This window comes from Clupea harengus, chromosome 1 (assembly GCF_900700415.2).
Source record: "Clupea harengus chromosome 1, Ch_v2.0.2, whole genome shotgun sequence".
NCBI classification, from domain to species: domain Eukaryota; kingdom Metazoa; phylum Chordata; class Actinopteri; order Clupeiformes; family Clupeidae; genus Clupea; species Clupea harengus.
In genome coordinates this window covers 28,352,307-28,376,037 of record NC_045152.1, presented here as the reverse complement: position 1 = coordinate 28,376,037, position 23,731 = coordinate 28,352,307, and the positions used below count along the sequence as shown (strand labels likewise).

Sequence of the window (23,731 nt, the reverse complement as noted above, 5' to 3'; positions counted from 1 at the left end):
GAGCTCAGGGGGCCCCTAGGCCAGAGCCTCTGCGTGAAGTCGCTGTTATGTATCTCTTATTTGTGGTTGAAAAAGGTGTATTTTATTCATTTGCTAATGGCTTTAATTGAGTGTACCTGTGCTGTGTTAGAAAAAAGCTAGATTAATGCGACAGTGATCAAGCCTAACTTTTTGGGACTGCTCCGGATACCTTATGCTACATATCCCCTCAAAATGGCAAACCTGTCTCTGTCATGGTTTTCATCATTTTTAGGGGGAATCGTCAGTAGCAATCTATAACAAAATTATACTGTATGCTTATCTTACATACACTATAGAAACTATTAAACGATTCAATTAAATTAATAATTTCTTATTTTCTTTGTTATTTTTGTCATATACAGATATGCAATGATGATTGCTGGGTAATATGTATCTTGTCCAATGTCAAGTCTCTATTTGATCATGTGATGAGACGATACGATATAACTAGTTTAGGCGCAGAATCTGAAAGTCAAGACCTACAAGCAGGCACAGTAGGCTACACCTGCTGGACGACGCCTTTCAAACATAAAAGTGGTGATGCATGATTTGATGTTTCAGTGGACAGGATAGCCAGCCCATTCAGCCTCTCCTGCCCCATGCTGCCCCTCAGGTAGGTCTTAATCCGTTTCAAGTTGGAAAAGAATCACTCGGCTGTTGCCCTGTCACATGTAATGTCAGAAACCAGGGGCGTCGTTAGGCCTATTTTGGGGGGGGCTGAAGCCCCCCTAAAATGTTCTTCAGCCCCCCCAAATCATTTGGCATTATTGGCTTAAAAAAAAAAAAGAATAATTAAACTATTGTTTCTGACACGGACAAGTTATTTATAACTCTAACATGCTACTTATGTGCGTGCGTTCTGGTTTGTATGTTTACTCCCCCTTCAAATTATAATCCAATAGCCTTTCATCATACTTTACGATATAAACCCCGGGCACTAGTACCGTCTCTCGTCAACGACAGCCAGTATTATAGACAAGGATTTCAAAGTAAATGATGCACGGAGTGAAATTGTAAGTACAAGAAGTTACAGAATGTGGCTATCTGTAGTTGTTAACGAGTGTTACCTGCTTTAGGTTTACTTGATATGAGGCAAATGAAAGCAAATATTGTAGTGGGCTATATGAAAACTAAGCTAGCTTGCTACTTTGTTAGAAACTGTCACCAGTTAGCAAGAGTGTGAACGAGCGAATTCGAAACACAAGAAATAACTATCGACATCTCTCTATTCTTTGCATTGATATATCTCTCTAGTATTTCAAAACAATATTATCAGTCCCTATAGAATGTTGTTATTTATAATCAGTTAATGCTAGTGAAAACTAAATGTCATAGTGTCCCTCATAAGTCATAACGCTATTGTCCGGTATATCATCCAATTCATTGACCAGATGGATATAAGAACATTCTTTAGGAGAGGTGGAAGCTCCGCCCAGTCAGATGAGAGAGAGAAGCAGGAGATTGACAGGGCTGAAGGAGCCGGTGTGATGGAGGTTAGTGGTCTACAGGTCTAGAAGGGAATGAGTGGAGTTTTTTTTATTTTCTTCTACTGTGGTAGAAATGTATAGGCATTTGTTGTCAGGCCTAGGCTACTCCAAGGGTTAGCCTAAACTAGATTATTACATGATATTTGTATGCCAAGTCATACAATTGGCTTCTGGATATCGATCAGTTAATGTTTCAATGTTTGAACTTATCTTAAATGGTCATGCAGAAGGAGAGGCTGAGGCAGAGAGTCAGAGAGAGGAAGAGACAGACCAAGCAGCTGCAGCAACTAATGATTTAGGTGAAAAAGACACAGGGCCCAGACAGGTTAAGCTGAAGAGCTACCCACAGGACAGCTTTGGTGCTCAGAACAGGTCATTTCACCACAGCTGGTATATTTGTGTTGTCAAATTTCACTATGACCCTGTCATTCTGTCTCTTGTGTTATCATATACTGAATGCAAGCAAAACTACAGAGCAAAATCACACTCTTTCTGATTAAACCAATCTATGAACTGTCTGAAACAATGGATATCCGCGACCCCAAATGGGCCTTAAAAAAGAAAAATTGCCGCGCACAAACATGCCACTCCCCTTGGGGCTAAGCCCCCCCTTTCTTTGAATCCTAGAAACGCCCCTGTCAGAAACAATAGCAGGGCAGTGCACACCTCACCGAAGGTGGATGTTACAGAGTAAACTTTGACCTGTTTACTTTCCCAATACAATATCCAAAGTATCTAATTCGACCGTAAAATCCAACACATTGGGTTGTGTTTGTGTGTGCGTGTGCGTGCGTGCGTGTTTTGCGGGGGCACATTTTCTTTTCTCGCGGGGGGGGGCCTTCAAAATATTCAGGCCCAGGGGCCCGTGGTTTCTTAATCCGTCCATGGTTGGAAGCAGTCTAATCATGGTTGGTTTTATTGCAATCTGAAGTACCTGCCATAGTTGTATTATTTGAATAGAGTTTTCACTTTAGTGCTGCATATTAATCAGCTTCCAGGCCACCTCTGTGCTATTCAGCTGCAAACAGCCAACCAAAGGGTTACTTGAGCCGATGATCATGGCCCTAAGACACAGGACAATACCATTAGATTGGTTGGTGGAAATGAAGATTATGGCATTTAACCGACCATTTTAAGATATCTGGTCTCTAATTCACTCTTACTATATCACTCTAACTCTTTCTATCTGACTCTGGTTCCTCTCTCTCTCCCTCTCTCTTCATTTCCCCTTTATCTCTCCCCATCCCATCTCTTTGTCTCATTCATTCATTCTGGTTGGTTTTCATTGCTCTACAGTCGATGCATTAATGGTTTATCATGTTTATTTGGTCATTCAAGTGTATTTGGTAATTGGCATCCAACCTGTTTATTCAGTTGTTATTTTTTACAGTTGCACGTATCCATTTGGTTTACAGCTTACATTCAGTTTGGTTGATACTTGTAACATTTAAGCTCGCAGTTTATTGTAGTAATAAACTGTTCATTCATAAACCATCTATTTAACTCCTTGTGTGCCATGCCATTACTGTGCCACTATCTAATATACTGCTTGGTAATATTGGAGGTCATTTAATAATTTAAAGGAGTCTGATTAATCTTATTTTCCACAATATTTAAAACTCTCATGCATTATTCTATTGCAGGCCTTCCAGCCTGGTGTTTTCCCATTGATTTGGTAACACTTTTGGCTGTCTTGCAAGGTCCATCTGTATTTGTAAATACGCAATCTTCAAATTACTAGTAAGTTGAAAGTTGCCTAAAAGTTCAACTTACTCTACTAGTTCGTATACTACTGACAGATTTCATGCTACAGTTCATCTGTACATAAGATGTGTGTAGTTGCATGACACGCTATCTAGCTAGCATAACATTTGCATTTTGCATTCTAAATTATTAGATCATGACATCTTATAATTATCTTTAACATTTCTTGCTAATGAACCCAATTTGCTAAGCAGCATAATCTGGAGGGTTTAATTTTATTTATGTAAATTGCACCTGTAACGAAGGACTTTGCCTCAAGGTGCATTTCACAGAATCTGAGACCTAAACTCCCAACAGTAAGCATACAGGCCAGGGGATACAGTAATAGCAAAATGTCTGCCAGTGATTTTCTTTCAGGATCCAATATGTCTCTGGTTTCTGTTTCCTATCTCAAGCAAAGTATAATACCAGTAATATCAGGCAATAAAATGAAGATCGTACTTGTTCTTTCTTTTTATATATTAATATTTCTGAAATAAAATTCCATGTAATTTTTGTCTATGACTCAGAAAAAAATCCATTTAATAACCATCCATAGAGGACTTGCATCACTGATATTGTATTGATTGAGCTCTCACATTTATTATAATGCAACCCCAAGTTGTGTCACAAGGAAGGCAATTCAGTTTTGCAACCACTAGGTGGAAACATTAGCCACTAATACTTTTTTTTGTCAGATGCACCATTCAAACACAATAAGAAAACTGTACATTGACCTGTACACTTACAATGTTACATTATAATTTGTAACGGAGCAGCCAAATTAACACCACGATAATAAGCATTTTTTTCTCCCTTTCCTGCTGTTGTAGTCGGCAGTCATCCATATCTGTCCAAAACAAAAACCTGATGTTGATTAGAAAGACACTCATTTTTTTCTTTTTCAAAATCAATTAATATCTTGTCCAATCATCACTCTGTAACAGAGATAACCTGACGTTATCATCATTTAAATATTTGTTGCAATTAAACAGTTGATCGCATTTTGAAATAAAAAAACTCTAAAACTCTCTCAAAAGATAGGTCTGCTAAAACAGCAAGCATGGTCTGTGCTTTCTACTCAAATGAAGTTAAACTCAACGTTGTTATGTTGTCAATGTTTTTGGGCTATTTATAAAGTTTATGGTGGTGTTTGTGCCATGTAGATTGCTGTGCTTAGGCGACTATGCACAACACCTTGAAAAACAATGTCTTTCACTTTAAGATTGTTTTAGGTGACTTCTGTAGTTCAGTGCAGTGTCACACCTTAAGTCAAGCACAGACCCAATTTAATGTAGATTTGAGCAAGAATTAATCTGGTATATCTCTGACATTAGTCATCATTTTCAACAGATGCAGTGACCAAATGTTTTCACTGTTTCATTTTCATCCAGCAGAGGACGACATGTACTCGTACAGATCTTAAGCTACGGTATGTATGGCATGTATACATCATTCGGGTCAGTGTCAAATACAGCCTGCAGTATGCTGTAAACAAAGTCATCTCGTGACCTCAGCTCATGTGTACCGCAGTGGAAATATGTCACACGAGTCACAAACACTTCCTTGCTGCACTGGAAAACATGACCCCTAAAACATCATTGCCTTGAAAATGTGTCAACATAGCCATGCCTTAGCCATGTTGTGGAAATGAATGTCATACAAAAGTAAGCAGTATTCCTGTGAATTTTCTGTGAATTTCTGCTATCTGTTCTGGATGCTTTCAGTCATTACGGTACTGTACAAGATCACGCTCACATTCAAAAACAAATTATACAATGTTCCCATAAAAATAGATGAGTGTTTCCATCGCTCTTCCTACTCTCCCTTAGTCAACAACCATGTAGCCAAGCATTCAGCTATTTAGGACGTTTCCACGTCCTGACATAAATGCTGTTCCAATGTGATCAACTCATCTCATTAAATGAAGCTTCTAGATAGTACCAACCCCACGGTGTGTTGTGCTGAACCATAGATTAGGTAGGATTACAGCCGTGTGATACACAGACAAGTGACAAGGATGAGGAGTGGATGCCTGTGAAGGCACGTAATGTGCCGGTGACTGGGTAAACAGGACACTTGCGCATCACACACCTACATACTACTGTGCCAGTAGTTGACAGGGTAAACACTGACACAGGCACATCGTCTGGCACCAGAACACAGAGGTCTCTGCCCCCAAATATGTGGGTATTTACACATATTTTTATAACATACTATAAAGGTACAATATGCATTTTTTTTTTCATCAAACAAAAATCAGAAATATTACTTGTGTGTAATTCTTAAGGCATGATTTTTAAAAAATCAGTAAATCCCAGTGTTCCTGTGCATTCTGTTCCTCTGTCCAAGGCTCTTTACTGCATTTGTTACATTTGTTAGGCCCTCACAAAAGAAAATCAGTGCACACATCACCAGAAACAAAGAGCCACTATGCACAGAATGACATCTACATGTTCAAATAGAACAACTCCCACGAGTCTTTTATTAATATTGTTGGGAAGAATTTTGAATTAACTCATACCAAGAGAGCTAGGGAGTTGTGACAGAAAGGTTATGAATGGTTCTTTCCCTTGTTCGATGAATCATTGAAAGCCATGGACATACTTAAGGAGAACAATTATTTAGGGCCTACTCTTCGTCAGGTCTAATCAGAGGATGATCAATGCAGAAATTCCAGGACTTTGTGGTTGTTTTGTGTTAATATTGCTGTATTAAGAGAAAATCGTGGGAAATCCTTTGTTAAAAACCTTGTGAAAACGCAAGATCACAAAACCCTGGCGGGACGGCCTAATAGTAATTGTACTCTAACTAATTACAGTTACCCATCAAGCGCCTTCCAGTCAGTCCAGCTCAGGAGAGTGTCATGTCATCAACTGACCTCCCCTGACTTGATTTCTCTGTAAGTGTGACTTCACAGTGAGTGTTGAGAACTGGCAAACGTTCATGGATATCCAAAACAGCAGACTCGTGCTGGGAACAGCATGTCTCCAGCGTCTCTTTTGTTTTGTGGTTTGGTTTTGTGCCAAGTAAAATAACTGTTCAGAACCGCAACTATTTGTAGTTTGATCGGCCCTCTATTTACTAATGTCCCACTCTCCTTCTTTCCCCTTTCTCTCTCTCTTTCTTTCCCCTCTGTCTCTCTCTCTCTTTCTTTCTAGAAAGAGTTAATGTGCCTTGTTTACTGTCCCAGGACATTTTGTAGTCATTCCCGGCAGTATCAAAGCATCAAGTTGGCAATTGGCTCGTTGGCTCACGATTGCAGTACAGTTCCTGGCCCGCAGCCAGGCATAACACTGCTCAGCAAGCGGGTTGAGGAGACGGGCAGCGCTTAATCCACCATTTTGGTTAAGTAATCTCAGGATTCCCATCACAGCTGATCTCTGGTGCGGCACCTTGTTGACTTGTTTTCCCCCCAGCCACCACATTGTGTCAGTGACCCTGTGTCACGAATCCCACCCTTTTATTACAAGGCCCATTCAAGAGGGCTACAGGCATTGATGAAGTCGACAACAAACACACACACAGGGTTTTGGAAACCTGCTGTCAGACCAGTGTGCCCGCATTCTGTATTTGGTGTTAGCATGGGCAGAGCTGATACTACAAAACCATCAACATTGATTGATATCTGGATAGTTGGAGCAGTGTACTGTAAACTCATTTTTGCAGAATGGAGTCCATATAAGAGATTATGTAATCCAGTTCCCCGCATACAAGATGTACATCCACGATACATACAGCATTGATTGTGGATAAAAATGCAGACAGCCAGCATTCAAGTACTTGTTGTAGAACAGTTTAGTGGGTAGACAGCAAATGGCATTACAGGTGGGGACAGGTGAGATATGTTCGTGGTCATAGGTGAAATCTTGGTCTTGGTGGGCAGTAGGGGTCAACCAATTCCTTGAGGTAATTTGGAGCTAAGCTGTTGAGGGCTTTGTATGTTAGAAAGAGTACTTTGAAACCAATTCTTCTTTTGACAGGGAACCAGTGCAGAGAGGCAAGTACAGGTGAGATATGTTCATATTTTGTAGTTCAAGTAAGTGTGTGAGCAGCAGGTTTCTGTATAAGTTGGAGGCTCTCTATTGAGTTGTTGCTCCATCTGGAAAGAAGAGTATTGTAGGCTAGTCGCAGCGTAATTTAAGTGTGGATTGTTTTTTCTGCATCTTGGAGGGAAAGGACTTTTCTGATTTTGGCAGTATTTTATAGATGAAAAAAAGTATGTCTTTTAGATTTGTTTCATGTGTGAGTCGAACGTCAGGTCTTGGTCAATTGTTACACCATGTAATGTTAGTGGGATGCAATCAAATGCTTCCCAAATGCTCTCAACTGCTTAGTGCCTGCAATCATAGCCTCAGTTTTATCTGTGTTAACGAGCTGGAAATTGTTAGACATCCATCAACAACTTTCAGGCAAGGTAGTTGTATAATTTTGTCAGTTTTCATGGATAGGTATAGTTGGGTGTTATCATCATAGCAATGGAAGTTAATAGCACACTTACCTATTACAGCACCTAAGGGTAGCATGTACAAAGAGAAGAGCAGGGGTTCAGCCACGGAGCTCCATTACTTACTTTTGTATGGCTGGATGATTAAAGCAACAATTCGCCACTTCTGAGAAATGTTTTATTATGAGCAACTACTTTTGGTATCATCTTCAAATTAACTGTGATGGAATATGGTCACGTGAAGGATAGTCATTCCCACAAGCTGTCCAGCCTATGCACTATATAGTTTGAGTTGGAAAATGTAAGAAAAGCCTTCACAGCAGGACGATATCACCAAAAAAGACGTCAGTTTGCATGTTAGCAAACTTTTATCAGTGTCAACTGGGCCGTTGATTGTGTTCACAAAGATTTTGCATGCTTTTTAAATCTTCATAATGCTTCTTCACACGTTTTGTAAAGAAACTCATACATTTCATACTAAGATCGCACATGTCCTTCTCTCTGTCCATTTCTAATCTGCTTTTCCCTGTTTCATATTCTGCAGGCATTTATTCCAAACACCTCATAGTTGAAAATCATACACACTGCAAATAAGACTAATATCACAACTTATCTCAACACTACTGCCATGTATGCATGGTTATGAAATCAGTTGCCCACTTGTTATTGTATATGCTTTGGAAAATATTCATGTAGAACGCCACGGAGATGAATGTCGCGACCTCATGGTCAAGTGTTTCTACTGCCAACACCAAAGCACTAAAGCGGAACAGTGGTGTTGCTGTCAGATACACTTAAAAGTGACCTTGTTGTGAGGTAGCTTACAGCACTAACTTTCCATGCGGTCTTTTGGACAAATACATTATGTAAAATCACGGTTGCGTTTGTCTGTCACAACTGCACGTTCTCCAGAGTTGTTTACAAGAATTCTTACAGGGCGTGTTTAGGCGTCATCCTCGTTCGCCTCATTGGACGGCTTTGGGGACAGACGTGTTAGAATGGGCGTTCCTTCTTTGCCGAGGTAAACTTTAAGACCTCGGCGACTGGTGATATCTTCAGAGAATTGTACACAGGTTATCTGTACTGTAGATTGAGAACTGACAGGAGTAGCAATCTTAAGCACACTCTTTGCTATCTGAATATCGGGGAAGCTTGTTTTATTGTATCGACTTGAAAGGTTTATCTTTACTGAATTTGCACCATGAAGTTCGTAAGATTTCTCATGAAGAATGCTGCGCTGGCGAATGTACCCAAGCAGATAGACCATTTCTCAAAATTTTCTCCATCTCCTCTGTCAATGAAGCAATTCTTGGATTTTGGTGAGTTGAACATGCTGTTGCAAATATTAGGTTACAGTTTTGTGCTGTTGTTTTCAATTAATGTCATAGTTTTGTGTGTGTGGTGTCTGCTTGCTTAGTTGATGCTTCTGTGGACAATGTTATTGTATTTGACGATGATGGTGGTGATAGTGATAATTCATGATGGAGATGCTGATATGTTGTCAATTCCATTAGTGTTCAATAGCGTTTCACTTGACTATAGCCTACTATAATCATGTTTAAACACAGAATAACTCGACATATCCCTGCATTGTTATTTGACCATCACAACCGAACATAGCATGCTAACATAGATGGCATCCTACATTGCTGATACTCTTTAAATGTTTAATAGGCTCCACGAACGCCTGCGAGAAGACCTCGTTCGCCTTCCTGCGACAAGAGCTGCCCGTCCGGCTGTCCAACATCATGAAGGAGATTAGCCTTATGCCAGACCGCCTGCTCTCCACCCCATCCGTGCAGCTTGTACAGAGCTGGTAAGCGCAAACATCCGGTAGTAGTTACTGTACATACCATAACATCAGTCCGAAGCACAAAAACGAACGTTATACCTTTAAAAGATGCTTCTTGCTGTATAGTATGTATTGTCAATAAGTTATTTAGTTAGGGGTAAAGTAGATTTTGAAAGACCAATACCATTGTTATGAGTGTACCTCTGTGTTATGTCATGGGAAGTGGGTTAGAGTTGTTGAACTTTGTCCTAGATTGTTCCACCTTGCTTCTGAGTTCTGGCAGTAGTTGCACTGCACACATATTTGAAGGTTGCTGTACCTAAGTTACATAGGACATACAAATAAATAGGGATGGGTATCGTTTGGTTTTTATCCGATACCGGTACATAACCGATACTTTTAAAACGATACCGGTGCCTAAACGGTGCCGGAACCGATACTTTTATAAAAAATAAATTAAAAAAATTGCGATTGACGACATTTAAGAAAGGCTTTTTTTATTGCCAAATATATGAACTGTTTAAAGTAGATTATATATATAAATAAATACAAAACACTTTTTAACTTAAAACTTAAATAATATATGAACTGTTAACAAAAGTTTAGACTATACTTAAATAAATACAAAACACACACACACACTCTGTACACACACTACAGCTTCAATACGTCAGCAATTCTTTTGTAGAAATATCAGCATATTTGCCTTCTCCGGCAAAATGCGACACCTTTCCTGACTAAACGCATGACCTACACAGGAGAAAACCCTCTCCGATGGTGTCGATGAGGCCTGTACACACAGATATGTATCTAAAAGTACAGACAATTAGGGATGGGTATCGTTTGGGTTTTTTCCGATACTGGTGCTAAACCGATACTTTTAAAACGATACCGGTGCCTAAACAGTGCCTGAACCGATACTTCTTTTTTTTAAAGCACAAAGCGACGATTGACGACATTAAAAAAAGGCTTTTTTTATTGCCAAGGCAATTTTTTTTCTTCAAATTGAACAATATATTAACTGTTTAAAGTATATTATAAATATAAATACATACAAAACACTTGGCTTCCAACTACAGCTTCAAACTTTTTAACTTCAAACTATGAACATTATATTAACTGTAAACAACAGTTTATAGTAGGCCTATACTTAAATAAATATAAATAAATGCAAAAAACAGCTTCAAACTTCTTTTACAAAAATATGAGCATATTTGCCTTTGGAGTCAAAAATGTATTATTTTGTTTGCATTTATTTCATGAAATTTCACCATTTTATGATTTGTTTATACCTATCTTTTCTATCTTGTTCATAGTGAATCTTGTTACTTGAACACACTGAGTACGAGAAAATGTGTACTGCCCCTTTAAGAGACTACCGTTGGTAATCTCCGTTTATTTTTCAGTCTTCGGTTGCTGATCTGCCGTTGACTCTTGCCTTCTCTCCTCTCTTTTCACGCAATTATTTTGTTGCATTTGCTGCATGTCGCGATGTTTGAATCTTTTTGTGCGAAATACAGCCACACTTTTGACCGTTTTACCTTTCCGTATTTTCTCTGTTAAAAGGTTGATGGCTAGTTCTGTTTGTGCTTGCCTGCTCTTCACTGTCATAAGACTGTTGCTATGAAAACACCAATGAGCGTGAGCGACACAGGACAAAGTTTACATTGGGAGCTGGGGCAGTTTTACATGTGCCCCACCGAATCTGCCTAGCGACCGTGTTCAATTGGCTCAGGCACCGAAATGAAGCACCGAAATCTTCGTTGCATTTCGGTCCGGGTAGGTACCGGTTGTATTGGAACCGGTTCCATATTGGTACCGGTTCTCGGTACCCAACCCTACAAATAAAGCATTTTCCTCTTTGATGAATATATAACCAACAGTTTTGGCCATTAAGGCATAGGTGGCATATAGTCTGCATGCAACGTCCGGAATAACCACGCAGTCTATAGATTCATGAAACTGGAGAGTTGGAAACGAAATATGAAACATAAATGAAAAAGTGAGCTATTTTAAAACCGCTGGCTCGTGTGCATGTGCCTTGTTGTGCTGCGATCACGTGTCCACAGTACTTGCTTTCGAGTTATAGCCTGTACTGTATCTGTCGCTTTGAGATGTGAAATTTGAGACCTTGGCCGTGCGTTGTCGTCGAGTTGTTTTTTTCCGCAGATGCAGCACAGGGAACAGGACGTTCTAACGGACGCTGTTGTTGGCTACGATTGCAACAGTCTGGGCCTCTATTTGGAACAATGCTGAGATCATAAAACTGCTGTAAAATTAAACACTAGACACTATACTACACCTTTTATGACGTTATATTACATGACATTACGACTTTTCAAAAGTATTTTTTTTTACCTTTGAGTGACCTTTTATTTTTTTAAGGAAGAGGGAAAATGTAGACCATTATTAAAAACAATGGATATAATGAGAATGTTCTGTGGCCCGTGTGAAATATGATCTTGCAACCATAGCAAATTGTTATTATTTCACAGTGGCAAGTCAGCAGGCACTGCCCTGAAAAACATTTGGAGATTTTTTTGGGGGTGTGGGGGGGGGGGGGGGGGGGGGTCTAATTTCATAACATCTCCAGTTTTAGTGACGTTGTTCTCACACTACCTTGGCCATGGGGAATGGGGGATGTGGGCCATGCTGGGCTTCTAGGAACACTGTGCTCTGATTGGTGGAGAAAGGGGGCTGGTATGTCTGACATCCTGTGTTGTGCAGTGGTGGGTGGGAAGCAGCCGTTAGATTTAGATGTTTACCACAGGCTGCCTCTGTCCCCTAGAGCCCCAGGCAAAGAAAGAAAACTGACATTGCCGCAAACTGATAATGGTACATATGAAAAACTTTACAGCTTTCAATGGGAAGCTTCTACTTCCCATTCCTCCACAGCCTGTGTATCTTTATGAAATAGCTATACCTACACATGGACACATTGTCCCTCATGCAAAGCACGTTAGTCTGATGTTCAAATCCTGATTGCCTACGTATACACCTGAAATTGTATCTGCGTCTCCACACGCACACGCACACGCATGCACACAGACCCTATTTACAGTACATGAGTTAATTGGGAAGGCCCATTCGCTCGTGCTGGCATATGACTTGGTCACTGATGGTAATAAGCTGCTGTGTCTGTCTGATTAGTGTGTGAATCAGCTGGTTGCACATCAATGGAGTTCTTTGCGCAGGACTAATGCCAGCCTCTGCTGCTGCTGCCATGTAGAGCTGGGGACTTGTTTACCTCATGGAGGCACGAGCCTGGAGGAAAGGCATTGATTGCATGTTGGTGGGTGTCAGATGAAAGAATGTATGGGTGTGTGCATAGCAATGCTCTGTGTGTACGTGTGTGTCGGGGGGGGGGGGGGGTCTAAGCTGGTATCTTAGTTAGGGGGTAGGGGGGATGCCTGGCTGGTGCACAAACACTGGAAAAGTACCAGTGGAAAAGTACCCCTCCTCGATGGCCGGCAGCTGGCCTGTCCCAGCCAGTATTCACTCTGCCAGCTCAGTGTACCGTAATGGGCTGTGCATCTGAGGGGAAGGGAACGGCGGGGTGATGGGACAGCATCTCATTCCTCCGGTGTGTCTGTGTTCCTGCAGGTACATCCAGAGTCTGATAGAAATCCTGGAATTCCTTGACAAGAGACCTGACGACCACAGTATTTTAGATGCGTAAGTGTCCAGTACAGGCAGCTCCACCATCTAACAAAAAGTAGTGCTCTTCATATGGTTTGTATTAAGGCCTTCACGTGCTTACTGAACCTCCCTTTTCCCCCATATTCATATTCATTTAAAGGTTTAACGATGCCTTGGTGACCATCAGGAACCGGCACAATGACGTGGTGCCCACCATGGCTCAGGGGATCATTGAATACAAAGATGCGTTTGGTCCGGACCCCGTCACCAGCCAGAACATTCAGTACTTTCTGGACCGCTTCTATATGAGCCGCATCTCTATTCGTATGCTCATCAACCAACACAGTGAGTGTTTTGTTCTTTCCTTTCACTATTAGCTTAGTTAATCAAACATCAAACATGTCTATAATTTAAAGTCATCCTTGAAAAAGCCTCTTAATCACTATGGTATCAAAAACCAATCCTGGCCCTCAGTAGACTTTTGCAAGTGACAGTCATTGACAAACGTTTTGGCAGCAAATTCGGCCCATTGTTGAACCTGCTAAGTAAGCATTTTCCATTTCCTCAATTCACTCTCCTGCTGAGCAAGCGGAAGGCCTGAGGCAGTCTTTTGAACAGAGGACCTTTACCCCAGTATGAACGAGGCAAGGGTGTTAGGACAGCTGTGCTGGACAGAAATTAGGTCTAATCTGGCCCTCCCTTCCGCCCTACCTTTTCTGGCTTGATATCAGTAGAGCCTGATCAATCCACCTCAATACGTGGTGACTCATTTTTTTGAAGCACTGGAGGTTAGTCATTGAAAGTGTCGAGCCAGGCTGGCTCTTTCTGGCTTGTGTAAATTATTCACCTTCGTCCCTGGCACAAACCTTGGGCTCCGATACGCACTATGGCTAGCCAACTCCTCGCCCCTCTAACTTTTTTCCACCTCTCTTTTCTCCTCTTGTCCCTTTTTCCTGCAGCTCTTGTCTTTGATGGGACCACCAATCCAGCTCATCCTTACACTATCGGGTGCATTGACTCTCAGTGCGAAGTCACTGAGGTTATCCGAGGTAAGCAGGAGCCAAAACCAATGAACCACCTGCCTCATCGAATGTCTGTGTAACTACACTAAATGACTTATTCCAATGTCGACTCCCTATCCTCACGTTCCTGGCCTGTTCTGTTCCACAGATGCCTTTGAGAGCGCCAAGATGCTCTGTGAACAGTACTACCTGGGAGCTCCTGAGCTTGAGATGAGAGAGATTAATGGTGAGCTGCTGCCCAGATAAATGTTTAGGCCTGGCCTTAACAGACGTTGATTTATACCCTATCTCTCTATCTCCCTCTCTATCTCTTATGTGTTGGTGTTTTTCTTTGCTCAGATTGCAGATCGTACTTGTTTGAACCACATGCATGGGCATGATGGAAACTCATGGCTTTTTTTTATTTATTCTGTTGCAGCTAATACCAGGAACGAGGCAATCTCCATATCTTATGTCCCCTCCCACTTGTACCATATGTTGTTTGAGCTCTTCAAGGTAAGATCGCATAGACATCAAATGCTCCATGTTTTTTCGTAGTTTGAGGTGAATAAAATGAACGAATCCATAAATGATAACTTTTGATTTACAGAATGCTATGAGGGCAACTTTTGAGAACCATGAAGACAGCTACAATCTTCCTGCAATCCAAGTTACTGTGGCCCTAGGTGGAGAAGACCTTACAATTAAGGTTAGTCACAGCAACACAGAAAATAATTCAGGCATCCAGACACCGAGCTCGTCAGAAAGAAAGCAAAATAGTTTTCACGCTGAAATTGAAGATGGAGTTACGACCCTAAACTTTTATTTGGTCGCAATAAAGATGAATACCACTTTCTTTCAAACCTGTGTGGCACTTGCCGAGTATATCCTGAGCTCACATACCCATAAGCTGTGCTTCCACTGGAAGTCCTCAGCATAATTGCAACAACTTACAGCAGGCTTTCTTAGTGGGACAAGTCACGCAACGAGGTGCTGCGTGCTGCTTCTCAGTCTTTTGACCTAGATCACACAAAAACATCTTACATAACCCTGTTAGTGCCACCAGTCATCCATCTGTAGTAAACTGCCGTTCATGGCTCATATTAATCAGATTGGCGGAACATGCACAGCCGTAGTTAGCAAATCAAGTTAGCTTGGCACGCCCATGCTGACCGACCTTTGCTCCAATTGGAGTCCAAAGGGGGAGATCCAGACCACTTGGCTAAGGGTAGTTGCCAGAGTAGTACCCATGAGAAACTGTGCCTCTCAGCCGTGACCCCACAGGCTCCGTCCCCTTAAGTAAACGTGAGCAGGTCAGTCTGTGAGCCCAGTGCTGGGTCTGCAGGCCCCAATGGCCACGATCCATTGAGTTCAAATGCTCACCCTGTACTGGCAAGCCCAGTCTCTGGGTTGATCTGCTGTTATGCTTTCATTTGTCAGAAGGGGAAACTGAATGTTGCTTAACAGTGTTTTGTTTGTACTTTTTCTCTCTCTGTCTCTCTGCAGATGAGTGATAGAGGTGGCGGTGTTCCCTTCAGGAAGCTCGATAGACTCTTCAGCTACATGTATTCTACAGCTCCAAGACCAAATATCGGGGAACACCAGAGAGCCCCACTGGTAAGTGGGTGACAAACACAAACACAAGAACAAGAACTCCTTCTTATATCCACATATAGTATATTCAGTCCAGGGCTGTGCAAGCCAGCATCTTAAATCTACTTATGCTGCCCCACCTACTCAAGCTATACAGGCTCTGTTGAAAGGGCTAGATTAGTCCACTTCTCCTGGTTCAGCTACAGACTACACCTGTTACCAACCAATCCAAGAACCTAATCTTAGTTGTAAACCCCTTCAGCAATGTGAATGCACAAATGCCTTAATGCCTTTATACTTTTACATCATCATTAATGTACTGTTCTTTTGTTCCCTCACAGGCTGGGTTTGGCTATGGGCTCCCCATCTCTCGCCTCTATGCTCGCTACTTCCAGGGAGACCTACAGCTGTTCTCCATGGAGGGTTATGGCACAGATGCAGTTATTCACATGAAGGTAGGTCCATGTTACTGTGCTGCTTCCCTTAACTGTTAAACACTACACTGCAGGCTACACCATATGAATCACCTACATATAAGATTGTTATGTATGTTATTTACACCACTAATAATGTTATATTATATGCAATGCTCTTTTTTTATCAGGCTCTGTCCACTGATTCTGTGGAGAAGTTGCCGGTGTTCAACAAGACTGCCCTGCGGCATTACAAGTTCAGCCAAGAGGCCGATGATTGGTGTGTGCCCAGTAAGGAGCCCCTCGACCTGGCAGTGTACCGCGTGACCAAGTGAGCTGTATGTCACTCTGTGCCATGAAGACATGGCACTTGGCCCAGAGGAAAAGAAAAAAAACAAAGTGGGTGAGATGGGACCTGCTGCCAATGGAGGCTGCTGCTAGAGGAGACCCAACCTGCTGGAGAGCCTTCGCCTCGGAACAGAACTGATGGAAGTCCGCTGCCCGATTGAGGGTAGAACAATGGATGTGATGTCACAATGTGACCAGAGTTCTGAGAAAAAATGGACACGACAAAACAAAACATGTAATGAAAATACCAATGCATGCTGATGTCACAAACCAAAAGCTCTTCCAGAATGACGTGATGACTAGTGCTAGCTGGCCCGGTCATTGGTTGTGAGGAGAACTCTGAGGGTACAAATTGATAAGTCAGTGGGGAAAACAGATGCATAAATCTCATCTTTTATTGATGATGGCTGCAGAGAATGGAAAAGATACAACAACCGTCCGAAAGTTGATAGTGACTGAAGTGCTGAAAGTCATTGGAAGGTGCAAATGATGAAAATGAAATACATTTCAGGTGGAGAGGCACATTAGAAGGAGATATCATTTCAACGCGGCATGCATTTTGTTAAGTAGCATTGCCCAAATATGCCAAAGGTATTTTTATAATTTCAACTCCTTTAAAAGTAATAATATAATACATTGTTGTCCATTACATTTTAATTATTTAAATACTGGCACATTCTCATGTGGGGGTTCACCAGAGGCTCAGAAGTTTTTACATATCACTGTGTTATGAACAAAGACCATTGCCTTTGCACAGACAAATATTTCTTAATAGATTCCTTAGTCAAAACTGGCTTTGCTAGAGTGATCATTGAGATGGAGATTTTGTCTAGGGCTATTGTGCAAAAATTGAAAGTATACTCAATTTCAATTGTTCTGTATGATCAGAATGTCTGGTTTGCAGTATTTGGAGTTCTTGTTAAGTGCTTTGTGCAGATCATGTTTTAATGTAGTATGCGGAAAAAATGCTTGAAAATGCCTTTTCCACATAGAGGCTATATGCCCCCATAACTTGACAGCTGGCACCAGAATGGCGTGTCAGTCAAAGGAGTGATGTGATAATCCGTATTGGTCCAATGTAAATTGATTATTTTTTTTTACAAATGACTGTATGGTTTGTATTATGGCTTGTGTAATATTTTACTGAAATGAGATAACCATTTCTAAGCAACTTTATTTTTATACAAAACGAAACAATTCTGAATAAAACATTTGTAGTTTTCAGAAAGGTTCTGAGCCATGCTTCGTTCTTTCTCTAAAACTGATTGTACTTTCATTTCCTTCATGTTTTAAATATGATAATATATTCATATTTAGTATAGCACGCTTGTTAACAGACTAAGGGGCCATTTTGAATCATATTGAAGGAGTGACATTCAAACTGCAATGTCTGAAGACATCTTCATTACAAAGAGCATCTCACCATTAACCCCCTAACCCAGTGAGATATGAAAAACATCCAAATGGGTGTTATGTACGTGTGGCCATCCCTTATGTGATGTCTGACACATGTTCCAGGGTGAAATCTACTGAAGTTGAATTCCAAAATGGAGGCTGCTTATGTAGCTAACCAACAGCGGAAACTGCTGAGCACGACTATTGGGTATTTTATTAAGATAGCAGCCACCGTTAAGACAAGTAGATAAGGGGAACATCATAGTTACGGAGGCATTTGTTGTTTTGCCAGTTGGAATCAATTAACTGAGCAGTAAAAGTCAAGATAACCACTGACTCTTGATCTGGAGTAAATCTACCTCATGTGAGCACCAGTGGGGAACATCCTGTTAATGAATAAATGAGTGCGTGGATAAATGAAGTGTGTCACAGAGCATCGCAAGTTCGTTCGTCATCAGTGATGTACATATTGGTGTGATACTTTGACTCCGTGTCAAGTAAGGACATGATACAAATGTGTCATGACACAACTGTCTCTGTTTACTTTATTCTCTAAGGGTTTCTCTGAAGAGGTACAACACCATCGAAGAAACTTTCCTTTCAGCACTGTAGGTTGCAGGCCAGATAGCAGTACAGGGTAGGGTAATTCCTTGTAGGGAATTTACTGACTCCTCACAGCAGATCAGCGGAGCTGGTGATCGTGTCGGATAACCACCCCCATTCATTTCAATGGCCAAAGCTGTGCTAGCTACTTCAGCCCAGGAAGCCTCTAAAGCCTGAGCCCCTGGGCTAGTTCAATACCAGTCAGACGTTCTCCGCAGGGGCACTGGAAATTTGACCCAGATGAAACGTTCAGGAACTGGATATCTACTGAGCACATGTTCCCCTACCTTTGCCGAGGACACTGGTTCAGTAGTACCCACTGATGAAATACATGCCTACATCACGGCTTTCAATAACATTTTCCACTGAATTTTTCAATAAGCAAGTATGTTTAACACTATATTCATTCTCTGCCTATGTTCAGTGCACAGTCAGTCATTTCAGATACACAGAGGTAGTGAATCATTTTATTATGGATCATTAGAAATGGGTGGATATTCTTTTATCAGTAAACACACCCTACTCCTCCTAAACACACCCTACACCTTACTGTATGTATAGTGAAACTTTTGAAACTGATAAAAGTGCCCTGTGCTGTTGGGTTGTGCTTAATTGATCTGTTGTGTTCAGCTGTGGCTGATTGTGGGGCCTTTGATAATGTGGGCTTGAGAGCACTGCATTGTGTTTAGCTCATAAACAAGGGTCCATGTGGCACACTCCTGGGAGAGATAAGGTGGGGAAGATATGCAGGGGGAGAAGGGCGCAAACAGGCGGGTCGACGTTGCAGTCAAGAACGTTTACATAAACACACACGTGGGTTGTTCTCAACCACTGAAGCAGGCCAAGGTTGGGCACACAGAGAACCTGATTCAGTGCCAGCAGTACAGTCAGAGGATATGTCAGAACAGGGGCGGTGTGTGTGTGTGTGTGTGTGTGTGTGTGTGTGTGTGTGTGTGTGTGTGTGTGTGTGTGTGTGTGTGTGTGTGTGTGCATGAGCGTGTGTGTGTGCGTGTATGTGTCTCCACGCATGAGAACCGACTTAGTTTAGGCCACTATTCACCTCTGAAGAAAAGGTGAGAGAGCAGCCAACCAATCCAGCCAAACCCAAGCGAAGAATGCACACCAAAAACATTAATGGACCTCATCGTCTATTTGAAAATAAGGATAGAACATAGAAAACAGAGCATTTATTTATAATGAATTCCAAAAATGTCATTATGTTATTGGTGGTATATTGTTACATTATTGGATTAATTATTACATTATTGGGTTCTGCAAAAACAAGGTTAACCCAACAAACTAATAACTTGCAATATTGTAATAATTTGTTACATTATATGTACAATTATTATTACATTACATTCTATTACAATTTTGGAAGTTTCTTACATCATTAGGTTTTTTTGATGGACTGACATCATTGGGTTTTACAATTGTTCTACCACTTCTACCACTTTAAAGATTCCAAAGCCTTGAGGGTTTTTTGAACTAGGCAAAGCCAAAGAACCCCGCTAGCTTCAGGGTCCAAGACCATTTTGCAACATGAGTATGTCTAACCTCATAGACCTCATTGTGTATGTGTTTGAAGGTTATTCTGCTCCACAGCAGTGGGTAGCCACTCCAGGTCAGGGTTGTTACTGTAAATCACAGATAATGCCACAAGAATGCAAGAAAAACTGGTTATCTGTTCCTCCGCTTTGAGGAGAAGAATCAACAAACTCCTCTGGGTTCAAGGTTCAAATGTGAGCAGGTAGATATGTGCCAAACTAAGGGCAGCCCTGGACACATAATCTACTATTATTGTTTCTGTTATTCTTGTTGTTGTTACCATTACAATTTCCCCTTGAGTTTACACATCTGTATGCTCTTCATACTGATGTACGCATGATTAATGCATTTTTTTTGCATTTGTAATGTCTGTTTTTGCCGCACGGGCTGCTCCATGTGCCCAAACATTTACATACATCTTCATAAGCCAAAGACCTCAGCTCATTCTTCCATGTTCTAGGACAGGGTGGAGATGCATCGGCTGCTGAATCACTGATTGCACCACAGTGGTCAATCTGGAGGAAACAGGTTTGATGGGGAAGAGAAGTGCAGGGGGTGGGGATATGAGAAAAAGAGGACAGGGAGCTGTCAGGGCACAATTTCTCAGTGTGCTTCGCACGCTCAGCAGAGTGGAAATGTGTATCCGTAAAGCACACGTGATAACAATACAGCAGAGCTGTCGGAAAACTATTTGAATCACATTCACATGTAGTCATTAAGCAGATGCCTTTACCGACTGTGGCTCACAACCCAATACAGATATTTGTTTTCATCAGTACGTGTGCTAGATGGGAACAGATAGGATGGAACCCATCACCCCATGGTGGTGGTGGCACCTAGCGCTATCAGCTGAGCTGCAGAAACACTGTATGAAGACAAATCAGTCCTGAATGACGGTGGTCACCACAACTCAAGGTGATGCACAAGGTGGGAGTTGCTTCATACAAATCCCATTGCAGAAATCCCTTTTTCCACAGCTGACGGACCCATGGCTGATATTCACCATCACTCTGTGTGTGTGTGTGTGTGTGTCTGTGTGTGTTTGTACAGTGGAAAGAAGAAGTGAATAGTCTTATTATAGCCTAACACTATGTGGATGCAGAATAGAATATTTGTGTGTCATAGGTCTTTGTGGGTATGCAACCCTGTGTGTGTGTACAGGTGAAAGGAGTGTGTGTGTTGTAATACATTCATTTCGAGTTACTGTTCTGTTAGCTCTGTTAGTATTTATAAGCCTTGTACAATAATTTCCAGACAATTAACCGTGGTTTATACATTGATTTTTCTGCAGCCCTGCAGAAAATACTCAGGTGTGTCCTATGCGCAGGATCAAATTTTTTCTGCCTAATAGTAAGTAACGCACACAGTAACTGATAAAACGTAAATGGGTCTCTCTCCCTCTTTCACATACGAAAAACAACATTGGATCGATAACACATTTTCATTCACACTTACGGTAGTCACATTCAGTCTTCCATAATGATAAATGAAGGGCTGTCCTGTATTCTTACCTGAATGTAATTAACGGGAAGCTATGGAGCGGGTACCTCTGGAGGAGGTGTGCGAGGTCTCATAAGTCAAAGTCAAAGTCAAAGTGTTTATCATGTCAGTTAACCTGGCTCTGAACCATCCTAACTATCCCCAGCTCTCCTTTGACCTGAAAATCTATAGTGCCAAACAATAGTGAAATCCATTCAAATGGATTTCATGGTGACATGGCAATGTAAGTGTGAAAGGTATACACATACATGGAAGAACCTATACAGATCATCCTTTATCATCAGCCTTTTATTCAACATTTATTTGCATATTATATTATATTATGTATATTTCTATATAACTGGTGAATAGGGTTTCTCCTTCAACAAACCCTGAACACTGTCTTTTAAGAAAGTAGAGGACTGAGCTTGAGATTAGCATGATTCTAAAATTAGGGTAAACTTGTTTTCTGAATGGGTGGGTTATACTGCCTGGGGCCAAATGTTGTAAAAACCCTATAAACCACAAATCCTTTACAAGGAGAATTACTAGGCTTTAATGCTCAGATCTTAATACCTGTTTTGCAACAAGTGACAAAATCTCTCATTACACTATTACTCCAGATGAATTATAAATCCGTACAAGAGTCTATTAAAAACCTTAGGTAATAGTTAGCCAAGTCCACATTTACCTTTGTACAGCTCACTCTTAAAACCCAACAAGCCACAAAAACTGTGTTTTAATGCCTTAGCAGACTTTAACTTGGACCTCTCGACCTGATGGACTGCTATGGACCTCCAAAGTTTTATGTTTTTGTAGGTCCAAGCAAGTTCCAGAAGCATTGTAGCAACAGCAAAAAGTTGAATCACTCCACATAAATGCCTGTCCTGATAGGCAACCTGAAATAGGCATGTCGTCAATGGGTGTTTGTACCATGCCAGACCGGTGCACCGACTTTTAGGAATTTTCCGGAAGCCCCCAATCCCCCGGGGCCTCCACTCCCAGCATGCCAGCTGTCACCCCCTTGGCTGAAAAACAAAGTTGATCCATTCGTCACTCCGTCACCACTTTCCAGCCACTGTACACTACTACGTGCCATTAGAGAGAGAGAGAGAGAGAGACCGAGACACATAGAGGAGAGAGAGAGAGAGAGACAGAGACACAGAGAGAGAGAGAGAGACAGAGAGACGGGTTGGTTAGAGAGTAATGACAAAAGTGGGGCCATAAATATTAGGCCACTTGATACTACTCCAGAGTCATGGTTACGCACTTCGCTACAGGACGGACGTAGGGCTGGCTTGTTTACCGGTAGTGATGCTGCACAGATGACAAAACAGTACAGGAAAGAATCACAGATTCACCCTCACATAGAGGACAGGACATCAGGCACAGCTAACGAGTCAACAAGTTACACATGCAACTACGTGCAGTACATACAGTGCCCTCCACAATTATTGGCACCCCTGGTGAATATGAGCAAACAGGCTATGAAAAAATATGTCTTTGCTGTTTATCCTCTTGGTCTTTCACTCAAAATATTCAAAAAAATCGCACCTTTGCATTGAAGTAAAATTATTGAAAGAAAAAAAACTGTTGACATTAAATAAATATTTTTCCCCAAAACATGTGTGCCACAATTATTGGCACCCCTAGAAAAATCTTATAATTAAAATCTAACTGAAGTATATTTCCAGTCATGTTTTACATTTTTAAGTTCACCTGTTTGATAAGGAACTCTTAAGAGGTCAACCATGACTTCCTGTTCCACTGGCGTACAAATATGAGGTGACACAGGCCAAATTCCATTAGTCATTCATCACTATGGGAAAGACCCAAGAACACAGTGACGATGTGCGACGGAAAGTTGTGGAGCTGCACAAATCAAGAAATGGACACAAGAAAATCTCTAAACAGTTGAAAATACCCATTTCCACTATCATGGAAATAATTAAGAAGTTTAAAGCGACAGGAGATGTTAAGAATCAGCCTGGAAGAGGACGTGTGTGTACATTGACCCCACGCACCGTGAGGAGGATGGTTCGACTGGCAAAATAATCTCCAAGGATCACAGCTGGAGAATTGCAGACATTAGTTGAGTCTTGGGGTCAGAAAGTCTCCAAAACTACCATCAGACGCCACCTACATCACCACAAGTTGTTTTGGAGATAGCCATACAGAAAAGCACCTCAAACCCACTGTGAAGTATGGTGGCGGATCTTTGA

At 41.4% G+C, this 23,731-nt stretch overlaps 1 protein-coding gene across 1 annotated transcript; it reads left to right on the top strand.

Moving 5' to 3' along the window:
- Positions 1 to 8,709: 8,709 nt before the first annotated feature.
- On the top strand, positions 8,710 to 17,712 carry LOC105912862 (pyruvate dehydrogenase (acetyl-transferring) kinase isozyme 2, mitochondrial-like). The gene is made up of 11 exons (XM_012841866.3): positions 8,710 to 9,017; positions 9,373 to 9,514; positions 13,094 to 13,165; positions 13,290 to 13,474; positions 14,089 to 14,178; positions 14,300 to 14,377; positions 14,570 to 14,646; positions 14,741 to 14,839; positions 15,637 to 15,747; positions 16,065 to 16,178; positions 16,328 to 17,712. Exons 1-11 carry the CDS (start codon positions 8,900 to 8,902, stop codon positions 16,469 to 16,471), a joined length of 1,230 nt encoding a protein of 409 aa, XP_012697320.2. The 5' UTR covers positions 8,710 to 8,899; the 3' UTR covers positions 16,472 to 17,712.
- The last annotated feature ends 6,019 nt before the right edge of the window (positions 17,713 to 23,731 follow it).